This window comes from Rhea americana, unplaced genomic scaffold, assembly GCF_003343005.1.
Source record: "Rhea americana isolate MKP2758 unplaced genomic scaffold, rheAme1 scaffold_477, whole genome shotgun sequence".
Lineage (NCBI taxonomy): Eukaryota > Metazoa > Chordata > Aves > Rheiformes > Rheidae > Rhea > Rhea americana.
This window is the reverse complement of record NW_028186620.1, coordinates 3,361-17,149: the sequence shown is the minus strand read 5'-3', so window position 1 is coordinate 17,149 and position 13,789 is coordinate 3,361. Positions and strand designations below refer to the sequence as shown.

The 13,789-nt window shown below is 62.5% G+C and overlaps 1 protein-coding gene across 2 annotated transcripts; it reads right to left on the bottom strand.

Annotated features, from left to right (window-relative positions):
• Nucleotides 1-7,155: 7,155 nt before the first annotated feature.
• Nucleotides 7,156-11,941, bottom strand: PLPP2 (phospholipid phosphatase 2). Of its 2 annotated transcripts, XM_085316625.1 has the most exons (6): nt 11,684-11,938; nt 9,013-9,164; nt 8,570-8,847; nt 8,355-8,412; nt 8,103-8,279; nt 7,156-7,997 (listed from the first exon to the last, which is right to left on the bottom strand). In XM_085316625.1, exons 1-6 carry the CDS (start codon nt 11,733-11,735, stop codon nt 7,860-7,862), a joined length of 855 nt encoding a protein of 284 aa, XP_085172751.1. In that variant the 5' UTR covers nt 11,736-11,938; the 3' UTR covers nt 7,156-7,859. The 2 variants fall into 2 exon arrangements, with proteins under 2 accessions (XP_085172751.1, XP_085172750.1); XM_085316624.1 differs by having other exon boundaries at nt 8,103-8,412; nt 11,684-11,941.
• Between the last annotated feature and the right edge of the window lie 1,848 nt (nt 11,942-13,789).

Genomic DNA, 13,789 nt, shown 5'->3' with positions numbered 1-13,789 from the left:
GAGTCAGGACCCCTGACACCACACATGCATCTTCTAACCAGAGTCCCCAGGTTTCCACAAAAGACCCTGCTTGGTTCTGAACCTGCTGCCACCGGCCGATTCTGCATCAGAGAAGAGCTCTGATATTTTAGGCTTTTTCCTAAAACACATTAAACACCAGCAGCCCCCCCCCCCCACACACACTCTTCAATCAATTCTCCTGTGAGGTGGCAGGTTGCAGCTCTGGGGATATCCGGGGCTGGCTTGGGGAGCGAAGCCTCCTCGGTGTGGGCGGCCTGCGAAGGCCCCGGGGCTCCAGCCCTCCCGCGGCCTCAAATCCCCTTCCTGCCAGGGACCGCCTGCGCTGCCCCCGGCCCGCACTTGCCCTGTCCCCGGAGGAGCCCTCCCCGCCTGCCTTGGCTCCTGACGCTGCCAGCGGTCCTTGGGCTCCAGGGGCCCTGGCACAGCAAGCACCTTCCCTTCGGGAACGGAAGGGTGCAGAGACGCTTGGGCTGGGGCCCGGGACCCCCGGCGCCCTGACGCCTGGCTGGTGCAGGAGGCCGTACAGTGCCAGCGACTCCTGGCTCCCCGACCCTGGTGCTTCCTGCCAGCGGGCTGCAATCCATACAACCCGCTGTCTTTTTCTCAGGGTTTTGCTGGCGTTTTTCTCCTTTCAGGGAGATCGTTTGTTGTTCGACATTTTCTACTGCCTGCAGGTCAATCCGGGCTTACAGAGCAGGAACTAAAACATTTGAACAGCGGCAGCTGCGAGGGGTCGGCCTCTCCTCCCGTTTAACCTTAATCCAAGAGCAGCCGTAGCCCTTGCCTCTCCACTGACTTTGTCCTCATCCTGGCACCGTTCTGTGTGGCATGGGTGCCATCGCCCATGGGACAAATCCATCCTCACTCCAGAACACGCAGCTATAAGCTTTCCTGGGTGGTCAAAGGGACTTTTCTGAACAGAAAGCAGAACAAACCAAGCCTCTTCCACAGCCTCTTCTCTTTTCCCAGGAAGAAGCTTGCTGAGAGAGGCGTCAGCTCTGGAGATCAGGAGGGGAAACTCCCTCCTGCAGAGTTAAAGTTTGCTGCTAAGTGTGCCCCATTAACTTACCCCGGAGTGGTGTCTGCACAACCCTTCTGAATGCAAGGGCAACCACAGTTAAAAGAATATAGTGCAAAGCTTTGCACTTACAGCTGGAGAGAAAAAAAATCTGACAGAAAGCAAATCATACCAAAATATACCTACAGACCCACATAGGCACATGCATGCACTCACATGCACAAGTCAGGAAACAAAAATAGTGATGTAGGGGAGAAAGCGACAACTGAAATGTTGAAGTTTGACTTGATTTTCTTCAGTTTATTTGGTTTATTTGGCAGTTATTTTGCATCTCCTGAACACTCCAGCGATCATAGCCCCCATGACTGGGGTGGCGGCCAGGGCAGGGGAGCAGAGTGGAGCTGAGGGGCAAGGCTGCTGGGTTGCAGAGTGGAGTCCCCTCTGTGCCCTGGGGCTGCCCCTCTCCTGCCCCGCGCCTAGGGCTGCGGGCCGCAGCCTCACAGCAGCTGGCGGCCAGGCTGCGCAGGCGCAGAGGAGCAGGCTCCCAGCCCTTATTATATTTTAAAATGTAATAACAGCGTGAGGTCTATTTTCGTAGATGGAACAGATCATTTCTGGAAGAGGGCCATAAATCTCAAAGGGAGGGGAAATAATTTGGCCAAGGTCATGCTAAGGCAGCAACCGTGTAAAGGGGAAAAATATTAAAATAACAATGAAAAGAGCGGTTAAGGACCAGACTGCAGGTGCTGCTGCCTCGATGAGACCTGCTGCCCAATGCAGGAGCCTGCACTGCTGCCTGCTGGCCCTGGCGCTGCCCAGCCCGTGCCCCCCAGAGCCAGGCCAGGCAGAGCAGGGCTCGCTGGGGCCACAGCAGCATGGGGAACAGGGGTGCCGGGAACAGGGCTACAGCCCTGGGCAGGACCCTGTCGTCCTCCCACCACGGCTGGTGTCTTCATGCAGCCACCCTCTTGCTGCAGGAGGCTTTCCGTGCTGAGAGGCACAGGGACCCAAAAGAGGTGTGAGGCTGGGGCCAGGGACATGCCTCCATGTGCTAGGGAGAAGAGGCGTTTGAGGTGGCGCCCAAGGGTACCTCAGCTCCCTTGCCACACCATGGGCTCTCCCCAGGCCAGGCGGGCGGCAGAGCTGGGCACATGCTGTGGGATGTGGCCAGGGCTCCAGGTCCTTCCCTGGCCCCAGTTGAACCATTGCTAAGGAAGGCGACAAAGCCACCGGCAGCTGCCCAAGCCACATCTAGGGGCTCTACTTGGGGCTCACAGCATTTGTCCTTGCCCACTGCCAGCTGGGAGGCGCCTGCAGCCCTCAGGCACCCAGCCTGGGCCCAGGTGCTGGAGCTGGTGCTGCTCTGACAGCACCATCCATCACCACCGAGCAGCTTTCCCCTTCCACCTGGCTGCCTCATGCCGTCCATCACGGCGGAGGCAGAGCAGAGAGGGGAGGGCGGGCAGGCTTGGCAGGGAGAGACCTGTTTACACTGCTTGAGCATTGATGGATCAGCAGCTGTGGACCCCGGGGGTGGCAGGAGAGCCAGGGCCAGTGGGCAGAAGGATGGACCAGCTCCGAGGTGCAGCTGAACGCCTGCCAGGTGGCAGCCCCTGGATCATCCCAGGGTGCTTCCCTGATGGGAGGAAATGCACAGCAGCTGAGGGGTGGCAGCTTCCATGCCAGGAGCTGCGAGGGTGCTGGCGTCATGGGAACCCCTGCCGGATCTGGCAGGGCCACCCCTCCCGCAGCCCGACCTGCTAGAGGGGCTCAACACCACACACAGACCATATGCCTTGGGAAGATGTCCTGTGCATGGTGGGTTGTGTTTGCTCACCTCCGTGCCCTGTCCCAACCCCGGGCCTGGCTGCTCAGAGCTGCAGCTCAACTCTGGCAGGTGGCACTGGCGTCAGGTCCCAGGGAACCCACCCATCCCTGAACACCAGCCAGGGCTCCTGTTGCCCCTGGAGTCCTTCCTGCCTCCTGCTCTGCCTGGGCACAGCCCCATAGCCCCTGGCCTGCTTCTTTGTGATGGGTGCTGCTGGATGGGCTGAACTGGGTTTACAGCTGTCAGATGCGGCAGCACAGGAGAGGCCAGTGCAGGCTGCAACATGTTTCCTTGGTCCTACTGAGCCCAGGAAGCAGGCGCTGTTCCTGGCACTGCACCTTGCATGTTAATCCTGCCTCAGTCCCAGGCACACTTCTGTCCCTGCTCTTCAGTGTGGTGCCTGGAGGCGGAGAATTGGCTCTGGCCATTCCAATGTACCTGCCTGCTGCAGGGTCTGGGGACGGGGTGGACTGGGGAGGGGGATGATGCCGAGGCAGGAGCTGATCATTTTTCCATGGCTTTGAGGTCGGGCATTTCTTGGCCACTGGCCAGTTTCACACAGCCGCTCACAGAGGCAGGTACAGATGCTGGAATGGAGGTGATGCCTGTCATGATGAAAATGGGCCCTTGCACCCGCAAGCCCAGGGACATTGGCGTGCAACCAGCCATGTTGCATGGGTCAGGCAGGCAGAGCCTCTGACCTGTCAGACCCGCAAGACAGGAGCAGGTCTGGTTTGCTGGGAGTGTCAGGATGAGGACAGAGGAAAAAAGGACCCCAGGAAAACCCGCCTTTTCTGCTGTTGCAAGGAAAATTGCAGGGGATCAGGCCTTCACCCATGCAAGAGCCAGGGCTAGTCTGGAAAGGCTGTCTCACAAAACTCAGGGGTGGTGCTTGGCATCGGGAGCATCCGGTGAGCATGTCCCTGTCATCTCCACACCTCCACCAGCTCCTGGCAAGCAGTGGAAAGCAAAATGCTCCCCCTGCCCTCTGGCTGCTTCTGCAGTTGTGGATGCCAGCTCCTCCATGCCGGAGGGGCTCCAGCAGGGCCAGGTGACGCAGTGGGCAGCCCCTGCACTGCAAGGTCCTATGGCAGAGGGGTGGCTGGTTCAGCTGGCAGAGGGGAATGGGCATGGGTCACAGTGGCATGGCCACCCCAGTGCCCAGGGAGAGCTGGCCACGTGCTCTGGCTGGGGTTCCCCGGGACGGCCACTCACCGGCTGCTGCAAGCAGGAGGCATCATTTAAGGCCCTTCCTATGGGAGCAGGAGCATGGGAGGAACCCCCCCCACACACACACACACACTCCCCCGCTCCCCCACAGGTCCTCCAGGAGGAGGGAGCAGGCTCCTTCCCTGCTCAGTCCTTCCCTGCCCCGTGGCAAAGACGAAACGGGAAGTGAGGGTGTGCATGGGGAGCAGGGTGCTACCGGTGGCGATCCCCATCTCGCAGCAGCCGTCAGCCCCACAGGTGGGCTGGCACGGCAGCACAGGGTGCCCACACATCCCAGTGCCAGGACTCCCAGCCAGGGATGCTGGGCTCCACTGGGGGAGCAGATGAGGGAGATTCTCTGGCCATGAACCCCCGCAGGCAGCCCCCAGCCCAGCCCAGGAGCAGCATGGGGCAGTGCCCCAGTGGGGCCTCACTGCTCCCCTGCCAGCTGCTGGAGCAGAGCAGTGGCACGGGCGGTGCCTGTGCAGGGCCAGGCGCAGGCAGTCGGGCGCGGGGGAGCCGGGCGCCCACGCAGGCCCTTCACCCGCCCGCCTGCTCCCGCTGCGTGGCCTCAGCGCCGTTCTCCTGCTGCCCTCTGCCGCCCGCCACACTCACTGGCGCAGCCTGCAGCTGCTGCAGCCTGGCCCAGAGGCTCTGCCTGCCCGACCTGTGCAACATGGCTGGTTGCATGCCATCACCTGCCCAACCCATGGCCAGCTGCACTCTGGGGCCTGCTCGACCCATGGCTGGGTGCACCCCAGTAGCTGCCCAATCCACGGCTAGATGCACCCCATCGCCTACCCGACCCATGGCCAGGTACATCCTAGTGCCTGCCCAACCCACAGCTGGTTGCACCCCATTGCCTGCCCAACCCACAGCCAGCTGCACCCTGGGGCCTACCCGACCCATGGCCAGGTACATCCTAGTGCCTGCCCAACCCACAGCTGGTTGCACCCCATTGCCTGCCCAACCCACAGCCAGCTGCACCCTGGGGCCTACCCGACCCATGGCCAGGTGCACCCCGATGACTGCCCAACCCACAGCCAAGTGCACCCCTGTATCTGCCCAACCCATGGCCAGCTGCACTCCGGTGCCTTCCTGACATATGGCCATGTGCACCTCAGTGCCTGCCTTATCTACAGCCTGCTGCACCCCATTGCATGCCCAGTGCACACCCCGGTGCACCCTGGTGCCTGCCTGACCCAAGGCTGGGTGCACCCCATTGTGTGCCCAACCCACACCTGGGTGCACCCCAGTGCTTGCCTGACCTACGGCTGGGTGCTCCCCGTTGTGTGTCCAACCACAGCCAGGTGCACCCTGATGCTTGCTCGACCCACAGCCAGGTGCACCCTATCACCTGCCTGACCCACATCTGAGTGCACCCAGATGCCTGCACAACCCACAGCCTGGTGCATCCCATCGCCTGCCTCACCTGCATCCAGGTGCACCCTCATGCCTGCCCAACCCACAACCAGGTGCACCTCATTGTGTGCCCAACACACAGCTGAGTGCACCCCAATGCCTGCTTGATCCACAGCCAGGTGCACCCCAGTGCTTGCTCTACCCACAACTAGGTGGGAACCCCTCATGCTTCCGGGGTGCAGGGAGCTCTCATGCCTATTTGGGTGCACACAAGCAAGAGGAGCCCCAGTGTCAGGCACAGGAGGAAGGAGGCAGTGCAGCTGGGCAGCAGCGCGCAGGAAGGATGGGCTGGGGGCGGCCATCCAGCACCCCCGCCTTCAGAGGAGGGCCAGAAGCCAGAGCATGGCTGAGCACTGCCAAAAGCAGGTTATTTAGGAAAGGAGGTGACTTGGCTGAGCATGTGGTGTGCAGAGCTGCTGCTGTTGGGAACAGGGCTCAGCCAGGACTCCGAGGCTGCCTCCAGCCACAGGTTACTTGTAGCCCAGCACACCATGAATTTTGTCAGGTCTCAGCTCCTTTGCTCTGTGGGGCGCAGGCAGGTAGGTAGCTTGGTGCCCGCCCGGCCAGCCCTGCCCTTGCAGGAACCCAACGGCTGCATTGTGGCCCAGCTGGTTTTTCCAGTGCTGCATCCAAGGGATGAAATGAGATCTCGGGGAAGAGAGCGGGCACGTTCCCAGCTGTGCAGGGGCGCTGCCAAGGGCAGTGCCAGGAACAGGGGCAGTTGCTGGGCACGGCCGCCCCCCGCCATCCTCAGGGAAGGGTGCTGAGAGTCATTCCCATGCTCTTTTCTGCAACCCCTTGCAAGAGGAAAACCAAACAAACACACAAATTCCCAGATCTGCACCGCTTTCCAACTGCAGAAGCTGCTGCTTTGAAGACTGCTTGCAAACCACACAGCAGAGCCCCACTGCTTGGGCAGGCCTTGGCACTTCCCACTGTGGCCAGGTTTGCTTTGCATTGCCAGCTATTTCACAATCAGCCCGGGGGCTCCAGGAGGAAGGACCCCACTGGGGGACCAGGAAAAGTCACGAGGGAGGAGAACTTGTAAGGAGCAACAGAAAAGCAGCACACAGCAAGGGAGTTTCCTTTAGGAAAGGTGAAATGAAAGGTGTTCTTGGTCCAGACTTGTTGAGACTGGAGTAACCCGCACTGCACAAGCATATCGCCAAGCTCCCTCGCCGTGCAGCGAGCCTGGGGCGGGCACAGCTCCCGCAGCTCCCAGCTGGGGCAGACCAGGTTGCACAGACTGGGGCCCCAGCTGGGCCACACACCTTTGGGGGGCCAGGTGGCCTCGGAAGGGCCACAGCCACCAGGCGCTAGTGTAGCGCAGAGCCGGTGACGTGCCCAGGCATCGGGAGCGGGCGGCGGCTGGGCCCCCCCCCAGCCCACGCCACCTCGGCTCCTTTCCGGGAGATGGGAGTGAGCTGCTGGCACAAAACGTCACTTTTTCCAAGAGATTCATCCCGCCTTCTCTCCCCCTTGGAGAGGACGGAGAGCTGTTCCAGCCAGCACAGCCGCATGGGCCCCTCCATGCATGCTGCCTGCAAGCAGCGGGTTTCAGACTCCTTCATGGCGCAGGGAAAACCTCAGCGTTAAAGCCCATCTGCTATAAGGCCCAGCACATCCATGAAGCAAGAGAAGAGGTCTGACACAGACATTCTTTAAGGATGATCTAATTTAAAAAACATTTTTATAAAAACACATCATTATGAAAATGCACGCAGTTTGAGAAGAGGCCCACAGCTCTCCAGCGCCAGAGCAGCTGCACATGGGAGACAGGATGGCGAAGGGCTCCTTTCCCACCTTCCTAAGGAGTTTGGAGTGGTATATCCAGCTCCGCATCGTGATTTACCTTCTCTTAGCAGAGCAGATGTTGCCCCTTGCCCCTGCACCCCTCAAAGGGTGGGCTGAAGCTGCTAGGGAGCCTAGAGCCCACAGGGGGTGAGAAGCAGCTGCCACAGCCCCGTGGCATCAGGCGCTGGGCAGCAAGCCTGGCCCGCGCGTCTCACGCTCCCAGCAGCGCTTTTAAAGGCAATCGGGGAGTGGAGAAGAACTCCGGTTTGCTTTAATCCTTTCCAAAAAAGTCCCGCTAGCCCAGCGGCTGCCCTCCTCCCCTTGCGCCAGGGAGGATTTGTACTCGTAAGGCTGCATGTTTTGACGAGGATGCTCGGCTCCAGGCAGCCTCAGCCTTCCCGAGGAGCCTGCTGGTGGTTCGGCGCACGTTGCCAGCCCAGTGCCCCCCATGTGCCACGTGCCCGGCCCCGCGGCAGGGCGCAGGTGGGTCCCTCAGGGTCCGGGGAGCCGTGCCCCAAGGCGTCAGGAGAGCGGCTGGGTGCCCGCGGACGCCGGGGCACGCGCGGCTCACGGGGCACCCCGGTAGCTGTAGTGATTGCGATCAGGGTCGCTCATGGTCAGGGGCAGGCTGGGCTTGCGCTCCACGTCCTTCTCCTCGCACTGCAGTGGGGGACGGTGCTTGAAGAAGTCGGAGACATAGCGGACCTGGAAAAGAAGGTGGAGGAGCCTTCGTGGCATGGCCAGCGAGGAGCCCCGGCAGCCCTGGGGCCGAAGCCAGGGCAGGGGGCCGGGCAAGCCGGGGATGCTTACGGTGAGGACGGCGATGAGGGCCCCCTGGAGCAGCCCCGCCAGCACGTCGCTCCAGTGGTGCTTGTAATCGGAGACGCGGGTGTAGCCCACATAGATGGCGAAGGCGATGAGGAAGAACTGGATGGTGGGGCGCAGCAGGCGGGCCCACTTCCACACCAGGCGAGCTTGCACGTAGAGCTGCAGGGCGGGCAGAGCCATCAGCGGCGTCGCCAGGCGCTGGCCGGGGCCCCCGCGCTGCCGCCGTGCACTTACCGCCAGAAACACCATGCAGTACATGCCGAAGGAGGAGTGCCCAGAGTAGAAGGACAGTCTGCGGGGAAAGGAGGGGTCAGGCCAGGAGAGGGACCCAGCAGCGCCCAGCCGCCCCCCACTCCCGCGGCCCCCGCTCCCAGCTCCGTGGGCAGAGCCACTGGCCGGGGCACCTGGCTGCCCCAATGCGCCATGGAGCTGGGGGCCCTGCAGCTCGCCTGGACTCGGTGACATTCCTGCTCTCCCCCTGGCAGATGTTCTCCAGCTGCACGTAGACGGAGCAGTTCACCTTGGACCAGTCGGGATTGCAGACAGCCAGAAAGTTTGGCCGCAGGCGGCCGATCATGTATTTGGCCAGGTCGGTCAGGGACTGGCTGATGGCCCCCCCGAAGAGGAAAGTCCCCACCACCTTGTAGAGGGCAGCCAGGTAGTTGTTGAACTCTGACTTGGAGTAGAGACGCTCTGTGTAGACCAGATAAGCCTCCCCTGCCGAGATCTGCGGGAGCGAGGGGCGAAAGGTGAGGGTCTCAGGCCGGCTTGCAGCTCCCAGAGCCCCCGCGCCGCAGTGGCCCCGGCAGCCAGCAGGAAGCCTCGGCCAGAGCAGAGCAGGGTCGGGAGCTGGGCTGAGCCCCAGGACACTGCCTGCTGGGAGCTTCCTTACAATGACAACGGTGCAGGTGATGGTGACGCCAGCCATGAGGCCGTGGGTGATGGTGTCTGCCTTGTAGGGGTAGCGGATGGAGTCGTCGTTGCAGTAGAAGCCCCGGTTGTATGGGGAGTTGACCAGCGTGAGGATGACGAAGGGCAGAGAGGCTGCAAGGCAGAGGGGAGGGCAGCACTGGGGCACCGCGTGGCGCCGTCCTGGGCCCCGGGGCGGGATGCCCCGGTGACGTGCACCCTCCTGAGCCTCCCACAGCCGGGGCAGCGGCATTCGCACCCTGTGCTACCGATTAGCTGGGTGCTATCGGGCGCCAGCAGCTGCCTGCGGCAGCCAGATACCAGGCAAGACGGGTGCGGAGGGCCCCGCGGGCGCCGGCTTCGGCTGGCCAGTGGCGCTGGCCAGGGCACAGAGGAGCCCTTCCCTGGTGGGGAAGGGGCGAAGGCTTTCCCCCCGCACAGCAGGCACGCTGCGGCCTTGGCTGCACGGCACCGCGCAGCCCCCCAGCCCCAGCGACGCTCCCTCCACTCGGCATGGCTGGAGCGGGGCTCAGCACCGCAGCGAGGGGCACCCGCGGCCGCGGCGGCCAGCAGGATGCCGGCCCTGGCAGGGCGTTCGAGTGCCCTCTCCCTTGGCCCGCAGTCCACCTTAAGCAGGGACTCCTTCCCAGTTCCGCCACTGGGAAGCAATTTCCGCCTGCCCTTGTTTAACATCTCCTGGGCCAACCTGCGCCTCCCTCCCCAGCGTCCCCCGTGGGCCCCCTGCTCCCCCGCCCAGCCGTCCATCGGGTCCTTCATGCCCGGAGCTGCTGCTCCTACCGAAGCACAAGGAAAAGCTATCGCAAAGCCTCACCCTGCTCCTTCCGCGCTTCCAAATCCGCCCGCTGCTTGCTCCCCCCGCAGACGCAAAAGCAGCCAAACACAGAGCTGCAAGAAAGCTCGGAGCAACAGGCCCCAACTCTTCCCGGCTCCTGGCGGCGAGAGGAGCCAGGCGACTGTGCGCAGCATAGGGGCTCGTTTTTAGAAAGCTCTGTACACTCCAAACATTAATTTGCAGCTCAAATTAGACACCCATTCTTATGCTGGATAATTTTGTCCTTCAAAAAAGCTCCCCTAAAAATAAAAGACACCCACACAAAAGAAAGAATAGAGACCCAAACAAAAACAGGAACCTGCCTTTCTCCACCGGTGCTTAAAGAGCCCAAGAAAGCAATTCCCCCGCTCAGGAGGCTCAGGCTGAAATTACGACCTGGGCCTTTATTTTTAGGCCATCCTAATTAGGCACTTGTGAGAGTCTATTCTGGAAACGGGCATCTTCCTGCCCTGCAGTATGCGGCAGGGTGGGGGAGGCAGGGAGGGAGCTGGTGGCATCCTGGTGCATGAGCAGAGCTAGGACAAGGAGGAGCCCAGCCCCGGAGCGTGGGACTGCTGGGATGAGCCAGGGATGCGCCCGGTGTGCCCAGTGGGACCGGCCCCACCGTGCCATGCCCCATGGCCTGCTCCAGCCTCCCAGGGAGGGAGAGGCAAACCAGGGAAGCAAGGAGCCTTAAGCAGGAAAGGTCCCCTCTGACTTGTAAACACGCAGGTGGCCCGCAGCTCTGGCCACCGGGCTCCCGGCTCTGCACCCCTCTGGAAGAGGCTTCCAGATGCCTTCCTGAGGGAGGCCGAGCAGACCCCTAGCTCTGCCCCCAGCTGTGCTGTGGCACCCCATGCCAGGGCTGGGCTGCAGCCGGTAGCACCAGGCACGGCCTCAGCACTCGTCCTGCCCCACTGCAATGCTGGAGCTCCCAGAGCCATGGGCCCTGGCAGCTAGGCTGGAGCAGCCCCTGCTCCGGCTCCAGCCCTGGGTGCCCCACTCATGCCTGGACCCGCCAGCCCCCAACTCCAGCCCTGTTTGCCCCCCAGCATGTGGCCTTGGTGAACACCACCATAGTCTCCCGGGCTTGCCAGGACCTTGGTGCCCTGTGCAGCCACCACAGCTCCTGTGCCTCAGTTTCCCCCAACTGGCTGCAAGGATGCTGCTTTGGGCTCCTGCTGCCGTGGGGACCCTGAGGCTCCTGCTGTTGCTTCACACCAGGTGCTGCCAGTCACCCCGGGCCTGCTGCACCTTATCACACTGTTCCCGGGAGGAAGAAGCAGCGCACGCAAGTCTGATTGCTTCCGTGTTGAGCCATGAAGCCCTGTGTGGCTCTGCCAGGCTGGCTTCCCGGGACAAAGGCTAGTGCCAACAGCAGCCCCAATGCCTCGGGCAGGCGCTCAACGCATGCTCCCACAGCCGCAGGAGCACCCCAGGCACCATCGCTGTCTCCCCAAGCCTGCCAGCACAAGGTGGTCTCTGCTGGCCTGGAGGTTGCTGCCCCACAGGGCACCCAGCAGGCACAGGGACAGGGGACATGCTCCAGGGCACAGCGCTGGTATCAAGGCAGGAGCTGTGAGTGGGCACAGCTGGCACAGGGCACTGGGGTGGCACACAGGGGTCATGCACAGCTGGAGCAGCAGTGGGAGGGTGCACAGCTGGATCAGGGGCCCAGGGATCATGCACAGCTGCAGCAGCAGTGGGAGGGTGCACAGCTGGGACGGAGGCCAGCCCCGAGCACCAGCTCAGGGCGAGGAGGGTCGGGGTAGGGGAGGCACCGGCTGGCACCGAACCGGGCCGGGTCAGGCCGGGCCCTTACCGACCACCACGCAGAGAACATCGAGCACCACGAAGACCTTCCTGCGCTCCATGCTGGAGCCGAGCCCGAGCCGGCAGCTGAGGTGGAGCTGGAGCGGTGCCGGAGCGGATCGGAGCCGGTGGCCGAGGCGGTGCCCGTACCGGTTCGGAGGCGGCCCCGCGGCCCGGCCTGCGGCTCACATGGCCCGGAGCGGCCCGGCGCGGTGCGGGCCCGGCCGGGAGGTAAAGTCCGGGCGGACGGGACGGGGCGGCACCGGGGCGGGACGGGGCGGCACCGCAGGCCGGTACCCCCGCCCGCGGGGCGGGGCGGGGCGGGGGGGCGTCGTGGGGGCAGAGGCTGGGGGTGCGGGGCTGGGGGGCAGAGGTGCGGCGCGGGGCAGCGCGCGGCGGGCCCCTATCGGCCCGCGGCCCCCCGAGGGCCCCCGGACGGCTCCCTGCCGCGGAGCTCCCACAGCGCTGCCGCCGGAGAGGCCGGGAGTGTTTGTTTAAACTTTCCTGCGTCCCTGCCAGGGCCAAATACCCTGGCAGCGCCTGCAAAGGAGAGAAGACAAAAAAGCGGAGAGGGGGAAGCTCGGGAAGGGGAAGGAGGTGACCTCACAGGAGCAGGAGATGGGAAAGGAGCATCGTGACGGGCAGCATGAGGCACCACGGATGCCGAGCGAGTCCTGGGGCAACTCTCCCACCCGGCCCCCACAGACTCTGTGTTGGAGTCGTCTGGCTCCAGGGCCCCCAGAGGGAGGTCGGACCCCCCCCCCCCCCCCCCACTGCTGTGGCAAAGGGCAGAGAGGGAGGCCTCATATGGGAGCAGCATGCATCCTGGCAGCTCCAGTCTCCTTTTCTAAGAAAAAGAGGGAAACAAGGAAAAACTGGAGAGCAAAAAAATGCAACCACAGAAATGTACTGGCTGCAGGAGCGGTGGTGCAGCAATCTGTTTATTGCAAAGCAGATAAGGTGCTGACTCAGTTGCAATGTCTGTTGGAAGGAACAAAGATTCCCCAGGATGAGACACCCAGAGATGCAGCAGAGAAAGGCTGCCACGAGGAACATCGGGAAGTGGAGGAAGCCAGATTTAAACACGGGAAGAGTTTGTTTTGAACCATAATTGAACTGCAGGAATGCACAGTGGTACTTTCCTGTGACCTGGACGTTGTCAGAGCAAGACAAGCCCAAAGCACTACCCAGCTGGGGCCGGAATCCTGCTGAGCCGGCAGTGCCTGGAGCAGAGCAGGAGCAGAGCTCCAAGCATGGCTCCCCACTGGGGACAGGGATGGTCACAGCCGGCCTGTTTGTTCCTGGTGCCAGATCCAGGCCTGACTTTTGGTTAGGAGCAGAAGGAAATGTAAATAATACAGAAACCACCCAAATGATAGCTACTGGCCTGGTTTATATAAGTCCACCATGAGTAGCCTGTGGAAAATCCCAAGGCTGTTGTGGGAAGCCGGCAGAGCTGGAAACTCTCTTGGGATGCCCTGGGATTTAAGGAGAGGAGCAGGATCACTTGCCAGCTTCCCTCTGCTCGCAGCAGACCCATGCCTCTGCTCCAGCCTGATCCGAGTCAGTTTGCCTGCTGCATTCCTGCCCCAGCCTGCCAGGCACTGCAGCAGGGAAGGTTTACCCCCCGCTACAGGCTGCGTTCTGGCAGCTCTGCGTGGAGCAGGGCAGGAAGGGCAACCAAGCTGAGGCTCCGGCTCTGCCAAGCACGGCCCCATGGAGTGACCCTGCAGGGAAGACTTTGCCCCACATGATGCCATCAGATATGCCAGGGAGGTGGGGGGCCCAGCATGGCCCCAAACAGGGATGGCCACTGAGCTGCTTCTGCTGCAGCTGGGCAGCCTGGGTTCCCAGCACATCCTTGCCCAGCCCTGGTTCTCCCTTGGGAGCAGTGGATGGAGGAGTCCACAGGGTGAGTGATGACATGGAGAAGTGGCTGTTCCCACCCATTTTGGGCCATCTCTGTCCCGGCAACGTGGGTCCCTGTGTGATGGGCAGCAGAAGCTCATCTTATTTCCGCAAATGTGTGCCATGGTATCTTTGGAACAAGAAAACAGCCCTGCAAACCTCCCCAGCACTGGTACAAGCTCATTTCCACCAGCCCGGCACCTCCAGG